This window comes from Galeopterus variegatus, unplaced genomic scaffold, assembly GCF_000696425.1.
Source record: "Galeopterus variegatus unplaced genomic scaffold, G_variegatus-3.0.2 Scaffold743, whole genome shotgun sequence".
Taxonomy (NCBI): Eukaryota; Metazoa; Chordata; class Mammalia; order Dermoptera; family Cynocephalidae; genus Galeopterus; species Galeopterus variegatus.
Genome location: NW_007726854.1, coordinates 343,761 through 355,702, shown reverse-complemented (window position 1 = coordinate 355,702; position 11,942 = coordinate 343,761). Strand labels below are relative to the sequence as shown.

At 36.0% G+C, this 11,942-nt stretch overlaps 1 protein-coding gene across 1 annotated transcript in view; it reads right to left on the bottom strand.

Annotated features, from left to right (window-relative positions):
• ATP2C1 (ATPase, Ca++ transporting, type 2C, member 1) overlaps positions 1-11,942 on the bottom strand; it is a 138,568-nt gene that overhangs the window by 52,450 nt on the left and 74,176 nt on the right. Inside the window, exons 13-17 of the mRNA XM_008571998.1 lie at positions 9,099-9,223; positions 8,107-8,204; positions 6,069-6,164; positions 5,890-5,979; positions 3,915-4,019 (exon numbers count right to left, since the gene is read on the bottom strand). Coding sequence (XP_008570220.1) covers positions 3,915-4,019; positions 5,890-5,979; positions 6,069-6,164; positions 8,107-8,204; positions 9,099-9,223 — 514 coding nt within the window. The remainder of the gene's footprint in view (positions 1-3,914; positions 4,020-5,889; positions 5,980-6,068; positions 6,165-8,106; positions 8,205-9,098; positions 9,224-11,942) is intronic.

Here is an 11,942-nt window from a genome sequence, read left to right as displayed (position 1 = left end):
GGGACTGCCTCTTCAGCAAATGGTGCTGGGAGAACTGGATATCCATATGCAGGAGAATGAAACTAGACCCATACCTCTCACCATATACTAAAATCAACTCAAAATGGATTAAGGATTTAAATATACACCCTGTGGGCCGGCCCGGTGGTGCACTGGAGAGGGCGGCGCTCCCACCAAGGGTTCGGATCCCATGTGGAGACCGGTTCCCGCTCACTGGCTGAGCGCAGTGCAGGTGCAACACCGAGGGTTGCGATCCCGTTGCCGGTCCCCGGTACGGGCGCGACACCGAGGGTTGCGATCCCGTTACCGGTCAGTAAAAAAGACAAAAAGGAAAAAAAATAATAATAATAATAAATATACACCCTGAAACAATAAAACTTATTAAAGAAAACATAGGAAAAACACTTTAGCAAATAGGGCTGGGCATAGACTTCATGAATACGACCCCAAAAGCACGGGCAACCAAAGGAAAAATAAACAAATGGGACTATATCAAACTAAAAAGCTTCTGTACAGCATAAGAAACAATTAACAGAGCTAAAAGACAACCAACAGAGTGGGAGAAAATATTTGCAAAATATACATCTCTGCCTGACTCGTTTCACTCAATATTATTCTCTCAAGGTCCATCCATGTTGTTGCAAATGGCAGTATTTCATTCGTTTTTATAGCTGAGTAGTATTCCATTGTGTAGATATACCACATTTTCCGTATCCACTCATCCGATGATGGACATTTGGGCTGATTCCAACTCTTGGCTATTCTGCCTGACTCGTTTCACTCAATATTATTCTCTCAAGGTCCATCCATGTTGTTGCAAATGGCAGTATTTCATTCGTTTTTATAGCTGAGTAGTATTCCATTGTGTAGATATACCACATTTTCCGTATCCACTCATCCGATGATGGACATTTGGGCTGATTCCAACTCTTGGCTATTCTGCCTGACTCGTTTCACTCAATATTATTCTCTCAAGGTCCATCCATGTTGTTGCAAATGGCAGTATTTCATTCGTTTTTATAGCTGAGTAGTATTCCATTGTGTAGATATACCACATTTTCCGTATCCACTCATCCGATGATGGACATTTGGGCTGATTCCAACTCTTGGCTATGTAGGCAATTCTCTAAGGAAGATATACAAATGGCCAACAGTCATATGAAAAAATGCTCAACATCACTCAGCATCTGGGAAATGCAAATCAAAACTACACTGAGATACCATCTCACTTGGTGGGAGCTAAAAATAAATTAATTAATTCACTCACATACACACACAAAAAAGAAATCCGGGGTGGGGGGGGAGAAGAAGATATAACAACTACAATCTTTTGAAGTTGTTACAACAAGCAAACGGAAACGACATTCTTGGGTGGGAGGGTGGAGAGGGAGGAGGGAGGGAGGCTTCGGTGATAGGCCATAATAACCAACTACATTGTATATTGACAAAATAAAAATTAAAAAAAAAAAAAAATCTTCCCATTTTCTGGTCTCTCTTCCTGCTTACCAGTATTAGGTGGAGGCCTGATCTCCTGTATTTATTTTCTAATTTTCTTACCATAAGGTACACAAGTCTTATACTTCACACCTCTGACTTTGTTCTACTTTCTTGAATTTATTTGATAAGCATTCTATTAGATTTTGTTGTCATCTTTTACGGTCTTTGGAAATTTTCTTCAGCATCCAGCACTATCTTTGTGTCTCTGAGACTCATTTCTGTTTGGTCTGTCTTTCATACTAAAGACTTTCCCCAAGTATTTAAAAATCCCTGCCTGTCCATTTATATTCACGAAAGAAGCAATTAAAGGACTAGAAGCTACATGGGCATTGGCAGAGCTAATTAATGGATGGACATCACTATGGGTGATGAGATGAAGCCCAGGCATAGGTTAGCTTTTCCAGTGAACACAGAGCTTGGTTAGGCATTCCCCTTACTGTTGGAACCTCCCTGGTAGGAGTCAGATTTTCTAAAACTCTTCAATCTTCTGACTTAGGGAACGAGGGTGGGTAGATGACTACCTGTATGTAGTATGCATTCTGAGAGACAAGTGGAGTTAAGGACTAGAGGCTTACCATTCAGGACAATGACATCTCTTTAATCATTCTATTTTCAGTCTTAAGCTTTAATCTTGCCCTATACTCTTGTCCCTAAGATCTGATTTCTGATATTCTACAGGAATAAGTAAAGCAGGACTAATGTCTGGCCTAAAGAAGCAGAAAAGGCACTTAGAGTTCTACTGTTTTTTTACTCAGAATTTCAACCTTCTCCCCTGTTTTTAGCCTTATGCCTTACTCCCTGCCCTCAAATGTACCTGGCACCCTGAGTCTTTCCCATATTTTCTCTTTATGAATTTATATTCTTAATTCTTTGTGATTTTGGCAGTTTCCAAGGAGAGAGTAGAGGTAAATGTATATTGTCATATGCAAATGAAAGTCCTCTAAAAACAAACTATTTGAGCCACCGGAATTACTTTTAAATTAGTTAGTTACCCCTATCTGTCAGGCTGACCTCTTCTAGATCCTAAGTCACATGTGTAGGTTTGGGTTTTGTTTTGTAAGAGGAACTCTTCAGGTCAGCAAATGGAAATAAGAATTACACAAATGTTTCCAAACTTATATCCTGCCACTTCCTGTCCCCCACTCTCACAACTGAGAAGATTCAGTCTTCCACTGTAAAACTTTGGTGAGGTTAGACTCAAAATTGCTTAAAAGTAAAATCATTAAACACTACATGAGCCACATTATATTGAAGAACTATTTGATGACTTATAAAATGTTGTAGAGTCATCAAAAAAAGCCATATACATATTCCTGCCATATAACTACATAGTCAAAGAACATCAGATGAAAATTATCTAAATGTAATACAATTTTTGAAAGCTCTGCATTACAAAGTTTAAAGTACAAGGTATTTTATTTCTATAGTTTTGTTTCCAATTATCCCTCTTCCCAGGAGTTTTTTTGCCCGTCACGAACAGAGTTCCTGGCAGACTTCTACTCAGAAGTTCAATGTTGGCCAAACTGGCCTTTCTTCTAAAACCAATACATTTCCTATTTATTACGGGTAAAGGAAATCCTCTCACTCGTTCGTTGTCTACAGAGATGTAATTGGGTTCAAAGTGTTTTCTCTCAGGTGAAAACACATAACCAATTATTCATTCCTAGTAAAGGAAGTACAAAAATAACTAATATGTATATTTTAAGAACAAAGTAAGTTCAAGCATCAAACTGGTAATAGCAACTATAAGTGATATAATAAATATACACTGTAGATAAATGAGGACTCTTATTACACTATGTAAAAGTTTCTAAAGCACCCAGAAACAAGATGGTAGCTCGTAATATCATTACATGTCATTTTGTCAGTTTGTAAAATGGATCAATCAACATGAATTACACACACTTGGGAACCACACTTACACAAAGTAATGTGGTTTTGTTTGCACAAGACATGCCTTCAGAAACCTGTAATAAACTGCTAGCAAGAACAAAAAAAATGTTCAGGGTGCTGGCTGGTTAGCTTGGTTGGTTAGAGTGTAGCCTTCTAACACCAAGGTCATGGGTTCAGATCCCTATGCCAGCCAGCTGCCAAAAAAAGAGAAAAGAACAAAAATGTTGAGAAAACCTGATGTCAAATGCTCTAGGAGGCTGAGACCAGGCTACAACTCATTTAAGTTGTTTGCTCACACAGCAAAATTGAATATATATCTACGCATGAATTCTATAAGGAAAGCATATAGAAGAGAACATGGGAATAACAAGAGATGAGTATACTATGAATTACACATACTTCAAAGCAACAGGTCTTTATTATATACAATAATTTTAAATGTTTAAATCTAAAGGTGGATAGTAAATGAAAAAACAGTCATCTAAGCTACAGAGAATGTAAGTACTCTTTAAACAGATGGATACCTGCTGTGTTCGGTGTACACACTTAACGGCCATCCACTTTTGCTCAGAGCTAAACGGGTATTCAGCTTTTCTGATATAGTCCTGTTGAAGACCATCAAGACCCATCTATATGGCACAAAAAGAAAGTTAATTCTTACCAACATGTGGCTATATTTTCCTTTAACAAAGAACAAGGATCATCTTCTTCCAAATATCCAAACAAAGAACATATAGCTAGGTTGGCTATAGATACCTGGATTATTTTTCAAATGCTCCATCTATAAATACTGTACTTCCCAAAATAGCAGCATACATTTTCAACACAAAAGCCTGGGTGTGTAGGTACAGTCTAAGGCACATTATCTGGACGATATGTAAACCAAACCTTCAACACTGACTACATGAATCCCTGTACCAGCTCAAATTCTGGAAGGAAGCAGGACACAAAAAAGGTACCCGACCAATAGCATGTACTTTTATTTATCAATATAAGTGTCAGACTCAATCCCTCACTTCTTAGGGACTAAAATCTGTCTTGCCTGTTGCTACCATCCTAGTCCTTTACCCCACTATTGCTTTATATCCTGACTAATTCCAATGTCATGTAGCTGTTTTCCCTCCCAGTAGCCTTTGCATCTTCTTCCAAATATTCAAAAATATTTTTAAACTATTTAAATATCTACGGTTTACTGCTTTTTGTTTTCGGTATATTGCTTTATATCCTGACTAATTCCAATGTCATGTAGCTGTTTTCCCTCCCAGTAGCCTTTTCATCTTCTTCCAAATATTCAAAAATATTTTTAAACTATTTAAATATCTACGGTTTACTGCTTTTTGTTTTCGGTAGAAACATGTTCAGATTCTTCTTGGCTTTCAAAGGCCATCCAGAAATCCGCCATATATATCCTATTTAACAATTCTCTTGGTCACTCAAACAACTTTCATTTCATCCAAGTGAGCCACCTCATTCGCCACAACCCATTCTACGCTATTTGTTCCTTTATGCTTTTACTCTAGTTCTTTCCCTAGCTTATCTCATCTAAATCCTTCTATCCTTTAAAGCCCACACTCCCAGCTCTGAATGTGCATTGTTTTTACATGTGGCTCAGTGATTAGGATTTAACTGTCTATTGTCTTGGTCTGCCTTTTATATGTTCTAAGAATGTCAATATTAACTTCCTACCTAAAATGTGAGGTCTCTAACCATAAGGAGGTGATTTCACACTCTTTCTCTCAAAGAAGTTAATATCTTATTAGGCATAATACAGGAAAATACTTAATAACTTAATAACTGTCATAAAAACCTACAATTCTACATTGGCTCTCATTTTGACCAACTTCATGTAGAAGCATCCAGCTTCACACAAGTCTCAAAATTTTCTCAGACTACTCTTAAAAGTAGGAGCACTTATTTTGTTAGGTTTCCCACTGAATCAAATGTAGAACTGAGGAGATCAATTGGGACAGATGAAAAGGTCACTGAGAACAAAACTCCCTCTCCCCAACACTGATTTTAACTATACACTCATTTTGAGAAATTAATAAAGGACGGAAAGGAAAGACTGGAAAAGAAAAGCTAATTTTCCACAACTGCATCAATATCTTAACATGAAAATACTATAGAAAGTTACCTTTTACTCATTTAAAAGTTAATATTAAAAAGAAGTTAGCATCTATCAACAATTACACACTTTTATAAAGCATTTCACACACAGATCTCAATTTATGAAACACAGGAACATTTCTTCCTAAGAAGAAATCCATCACTGGTCATTGGTTTATACCTTACATTAAGGAATAAGGTTATACTGAAAAAGCTTTATGCTCTATATTTCCAGGAATAAAACTGGTTCCCAAAAGGCAGTTAAAAAAAGAATTCAATATTGGGAGTTTTCTTCATTAATACCTAAACACCACTAATACTGAAATTGATGCCTCACATTTCTGCTGTGAGGGCAATGTCTCATGTATCAAAGAAGAGAGATCAGGCACATACCTTCATTGCAAGAGCAATTAAGGCTCCTTCTGTTGGCTTCCCCATTAATGTATTGTTTCTAATTACAGCATCATTGCACACACAGCCCGCCTAAGAGAAATACATGTTAACTATGAACTCATCATTGTGTCTTAAGTCATTATACAAAAAATCACCTTCTTGGAGAATAAAATACTTACCTCAACAATTCTGCTAACAGATGGGTTATAGAATCCATGAACGACATCACCATCAACAATCACTTCTCCAAACTGATTGTAGCCAACTCCAGTAACCTAAAGGAACATGAAATGCGATCAATAATACAAACAGAAGAGAGTGACAAGAATTATAAGAACACAAAAACTATGATAAGTTGTTCTATTTTATAATCATGATATTGTTAAAGCATATACCTTAAAAAGCATTAAAGTTTGTGTAAAAGAATATTTAATAGTTAAAAGAATATAAATTATAATTTTCACCACAATGCTTAGCCTAAAAAGATATTGTTTTCTTCTTATATTATAAAAAGTACAAATAAACCATAAGAATATCTATACATAAGTGAGCTTATTAACTTTATACATTACACATATAGCATACTACAGTTCACAAAGAACTCAAATCCAATACCACATCTAAACAAAACCAGCACAAAATTACCACATTACCAGTGACCGAAACAAAAGCAGGATTCTTTTTGCAAATATGGAGCCTCAGAGACATTAGGAGGTTTACCCTAGCACTTACAAACTACTTTACCAAGCATATTACATGCCAATTTTAAAAATTAAAAGTAGAGACAAACCAGATCCATATGACTACAACAAGTGAAGACAAACAGAAGTAAATTTCACAACAAAAATAATACAGTTTAGACAGAATATAATTAACAAATGGTTAATGCTTGACATATAAAATGACGAACTTAACAGAGAAATTAATATCCCATCTTTCAGACCTGAATCATAAAAGCACATGTAACCGCAATGACCCATCTGAATAATCCAGAAAGGACACATCCATCAACACAGCATTGGGTATCCTCTACCAAATCTAGCACTCTAAATAGCAACAGTTTCATTTTAAGGCCTATGTAAAATGGACTTAAACAAAAGTACAACTTCTGTCAATTTGTCTACCACTTATTTGGCTAAGTAAATTAGCTGTAAATACATTTTAAAATATTATACCCATCATGAGTAGTATTGAGAGCATTCCAGTCAAAACTCCTACAAAGACTGGTGGGACTGGAACTTGTCCTCAACCAACTTCAAAAAGAACCACTGCATAGCAACATACATTTAAAAGACTATCAATGCATAATTTTTTAAATAAAGTCATTCATTCATTAATTTATTCATTCAACATTTATTACTATGAGGCAGACCCTGTACTTGGTAATATAGTCCCTGCTCTCTTACAATTTAATAGTATAATGAGAAAGAAGGACAAAAAATTTCACCTGGGATAAGAACAAAGAAGCATGGAATGCTAAGAAAACATATAACATTGAGCCAGTTTGGAGTGGTCAGCAAGCTTTTCTGAAAAATAGGGCTGGCCTTGACATACAAACTGAAGAGGCATTCAATTATCCTAAGCAGTGAGAAGAGCAGCAAAGGCCCTAAAGTAGGGGAAATTTTGTCACACTGAAAGAACTATAAAGCCAGTAAAACTGGTGCACAGAAAGCAAAGGGGAGCACATAAGGCTGGAGAAGGAAATGAGGGACAGAATGTGGAGGTCCTTGAGAGGTCACAGATAAGGATACTAGTTATAATGGAAAGCCACTAGAGCATCTTAATTTAGTGAGAGACAGGCTCAAAATGTGACTCTGAAAAGATCTCCCAAGTTGTTTATAGGGTGAGGGCATCAAGAATGGACATGGAAAGACCAGTGAAGAGGCTTTACCAGAAGGCCAGGTGAGAAACTAAGGAAGCTGGCTATAAAACATCTAGGAAGTTAGGTTGGAGGTCAAAACTGGGAGGTTTGGGTGATGGATGGATTGATGTAGGGGTGACTGAGAGAGAGTTGTCAAGATGAATCAAAGTTTGTGGATTAAACAAGTGTACAAGTGGAATGAAACAAAGACTCAGTAGAATCACACGGGAAGAAAATCTGCTGCTAATTTACAGTCCTTTTAAAGGTAAAGACAGTGGAATTGTTAGAAATGTTAGACACCAAATTTCTTAACAAAAGCGCACTGTTGTTTTAAAACAACAAAACCTATAGAGTACCTCAGCATGCAGACCATCTGAAGTAAATACGTGAGTAACAGTCATTTCATTCTTCGTCAGTGTTCCAGTTTTATCTGAACAGATCACATTACAGCAGCCTAAAGAATAAATCATTATGGGTCACCAAAAGAATCAGGGAGAAATACAGGTCCACTTAGGAAACAAATCAAAGATGCTGGAACCCTGTCCTATTTCTCTGAGTTTCACAGAGATCAAAATCATTGGTAATTTTAGATTAATTTCTCTCATTATGCCTGCTTCATCATAAGGTAAAGTTTCTGGAATTAAAAATAATAATGAGAAGTTGACTTTTTCTTATTTATTTATCTACAGTTAGCTTCTACAAAGTTATCCATATTAGCATTATATGATTATTTTATATAACATATTTTCTAGAAAGTTTGGAGTTCCTAAATATAAACCCACATAATTTCTTCAGTCAGAATTTTTCAAGATATTTCCACATCTCAATATTAAAATGCAAACTAGAAATTAAATTCAATACATTTTTGGATATCCTAAATTTAAAAAAAAAAAGAAGTTTCACAGCATATAACACATAAAATTATGTTATAGCAATATAACTACACACTGTATATTTATTGCTCTTATAAGCAAATTCGACTCTAAGTATGACATTTTGGGATCTATAATTACCAGTTATCTTCCACGATGTGTCAAAAGAAAAACATTCTGTTAATTTTACTCCAAAGTCTCATTTGCTGTATGATTTTTTGTTCCACCCCCTCCCCCCTAATGATTTAACCATTAGGATACTCCATGATTTTGAAAGATTTCTCTTAAAGTCCCCTGTCCTAAGGGCTATGAATTTTTAATTGCCTTTTCTGATCATTAACACCATACCCAACATTGCCACAAGCCAAAAACCATTATACAAACCCCTAACACAAAAACTGTAAAACTCAAACATGATTCATTGTTGATAAGAACTAACATGTCAATACATAAGCATGATCTTAACAGAGACTTACCCAGAGTTTCAACAATAGGCAGTTTTTTCACAATGGCCCTTTTCTTCACCATTCTCATAACACCAAGGGCTAGTGTCACTGTGACTACAATGGGAAGACCTTCAGGAATTGCTGCTACAGCCAAACTATAACCAACATATACACAGTATTAAAATGTAAGTTAAATAGTACCCACAGCAATAATTTGAATTGGATGCTACTTAAAGCCTAATAAAATGAAAAATTAATACTGTCAACCCCAAAAATGGACTTCTCCAAAGTAAGAAAAAGATGATTAACACTTACTGGATACCTACTACTTGCCAGTTTAAGCACAATGGTTAAAGAACATAGGTTCTGAAATCAAATTGCGTGGATTTGTACACCTGGGTTTATCAACTTTTTACTTGTGTGACACTGGGCTACTTATTAATCTACCTCTTTAGTTTACTTTCCTCATCTATAAAGTATGGGTAACAACGGATGCTCAAACAAAAACTTGTACACGAACGTTCATAGCAGCACTACTCACAATAGCCCAAAGATGGAAAATGGCCAAATATCCAACAACAGACGAATATAAAATTGTGATGTCCCTACAATGGAATATTATTCAGCCATAAAAAGAAATGAAATACTAATACATGCTACAACATAGATAGATGAACCTTGAAAACGTTATGCAAAAGTGAAAAAAGCCAGACACAAAAGGCCACATATTATATGATTCCGTTTATATAAAATAACAAGAATAGGTAAATCCACAGACAGAAATTTGATTATTGGTTGTCTGGACCTGGAGAAAGGAAAGAATGGGGAATGACTGCTTAATGTGCACAGGATTTTCTTTCAGAGTGATGAAAAAGTTCTGAAACTAGACAGTGGTGATGGCTGCAAAACACTGCAAATATATTTAACTCCACTGAATTGTACACCTTAAAACAGTAAAGTTTAAGGTGTGTATTTTATCACAACTTTAAAAATTGTTTCCCTTTGCAATTTAAAAAAATAAGTTTCTATTTTTTTGTGCCATTGCAAGTATTACCTCCTGACTCTGCTACAGAAACGCATAAGCATTCCTACCCTTCACTCTATCACTGCTCCCTCTACAGCTTCTACTTCTTAATTTCTACTACCTACTTTTTCTTTAGCTTGATCTAATTTAATAGTAACATCCTGTTCTAGAACCATAATTAACCTTTTTGTACTTCGTTTACAGGTTGGTTCTAAAAGTTGAAAGCAAACAAGTAACATTTGTAATACTATTGGCAAGTCAAGAAATATGTGTTATCATTAACTTTCTTCTCTCCTTTGGGCTACTCTAAGAGAATGTTCCTAGTTCAAATGTAAACCTTTTCTCTTTTGTTTCCATTAATACTCACTACACCAGGAAAAACAGGCATCATAATTTACAAACTAGATCCACTGGACCTTTTCAATCTTCTATGTTTAAGTCATGTTACAAATAATTTGCAGAGGAATAAACAGACTGTGAAAACTTAATTAAAATTTTTCATTTTAATTTTAACCAAAAGTTATTCTGGGATTTGAAGGTACACCTGAAATGGGCAACATCCTTTGGATGCAACTAACTGCTCATCAACTGTCATTAATGAACCTGGAACATATTCAAATACTGATTTTTAGATTTCAAAAAAACATTTCTAACAGGTTCTAGCTTATCAATTCTGGTTCTTCTTTTTGCTCGTTTCGTCAAAATGCAACACTTTTGGAAACAATGGCTTATAACTTTGTTGAAAAGAGGACACTCATCTTCTTTGTTCCATAATTACAAAAATTTTTAAGTTTACATTTTATACACCAATTACAGTGGTGAACCAAATGAATTTTTCCATTTCTGAACAATCTATTTCCTTTTAATCACCTTCATATTCATACCAATCTTCAACATGAAAGTAAATGTTGGTAAACAAGCATCATGAAAGATGAAAGAATATCATCATATATTATCTTCCCAAAAAGGAACAGTCCAGATTCCTGTTGGAAAACACTGCATGATAAAAAGTCTTTGCTACAGTGACTAACTGGAAAAAATTACCTGTTTCCTTTTTGTCCTTAAAAATATACTGTTTATTTATCAGTTCCGAAGTTTGAGAAAATCTAGAGTATCATCATCCAAAGACTCATAGTCTTGAGATTTCACTTATATGATTTTTCTAATAACTGTGAAAAGTCTTCTCTATCAAGTATTCTCTTTGCCCTCATGGTAGAAAGTGAGAAAAATTCTGAATTCTCACCTTTGTTCAATGAATGCCATAGTAACAAAAAACCTACAAAGGCTGGGTGTATACCCAATGTCTGTTCCACCATTGTATCTTGGCAGTAGATAAACTTGGTTTTGTTTTTCAGGCTCACAGGTGGAAGGACTTTTGCTTTTGGTCTCCGACGAGACTTTGGACTTTAGACTTTTAAGTTGGTGCTGGAGCAAGCTAAGACTTTTGGGACTATTGGGATAGAATGACTGTATTTTGTATGTGAGCGTGACATGAGTTTTGGGGGGGCGAGGGGCAGAATGATGGAGTTTGGATGTACTGTCCCCTCCAAAACTCATGTGGAAATTTGATCTCCAATGTGGCAGTGTTGGAAACTGATGGAGTCATGGGGGCGGATCCCTCATTTTAATGGATTAATACTCTCCCTGGGGGAGGAAGGATTAATGAGTGAGTTCTCACTCTATTAGTTCCCGTGAGAGCTCGTTGCTTAAAAAGACCCTGGCACCTTCTCTCTCTCTTGCTTCTGCTCTCTGCTTCCTCTCACCATGTGCTCTGCTTGTACCCGCTGGCTGCCTGCCACTTTCTGCCATGAGTAGAAGCAGCCTGAGGCTCACGCCAGATGCAGCTGTCC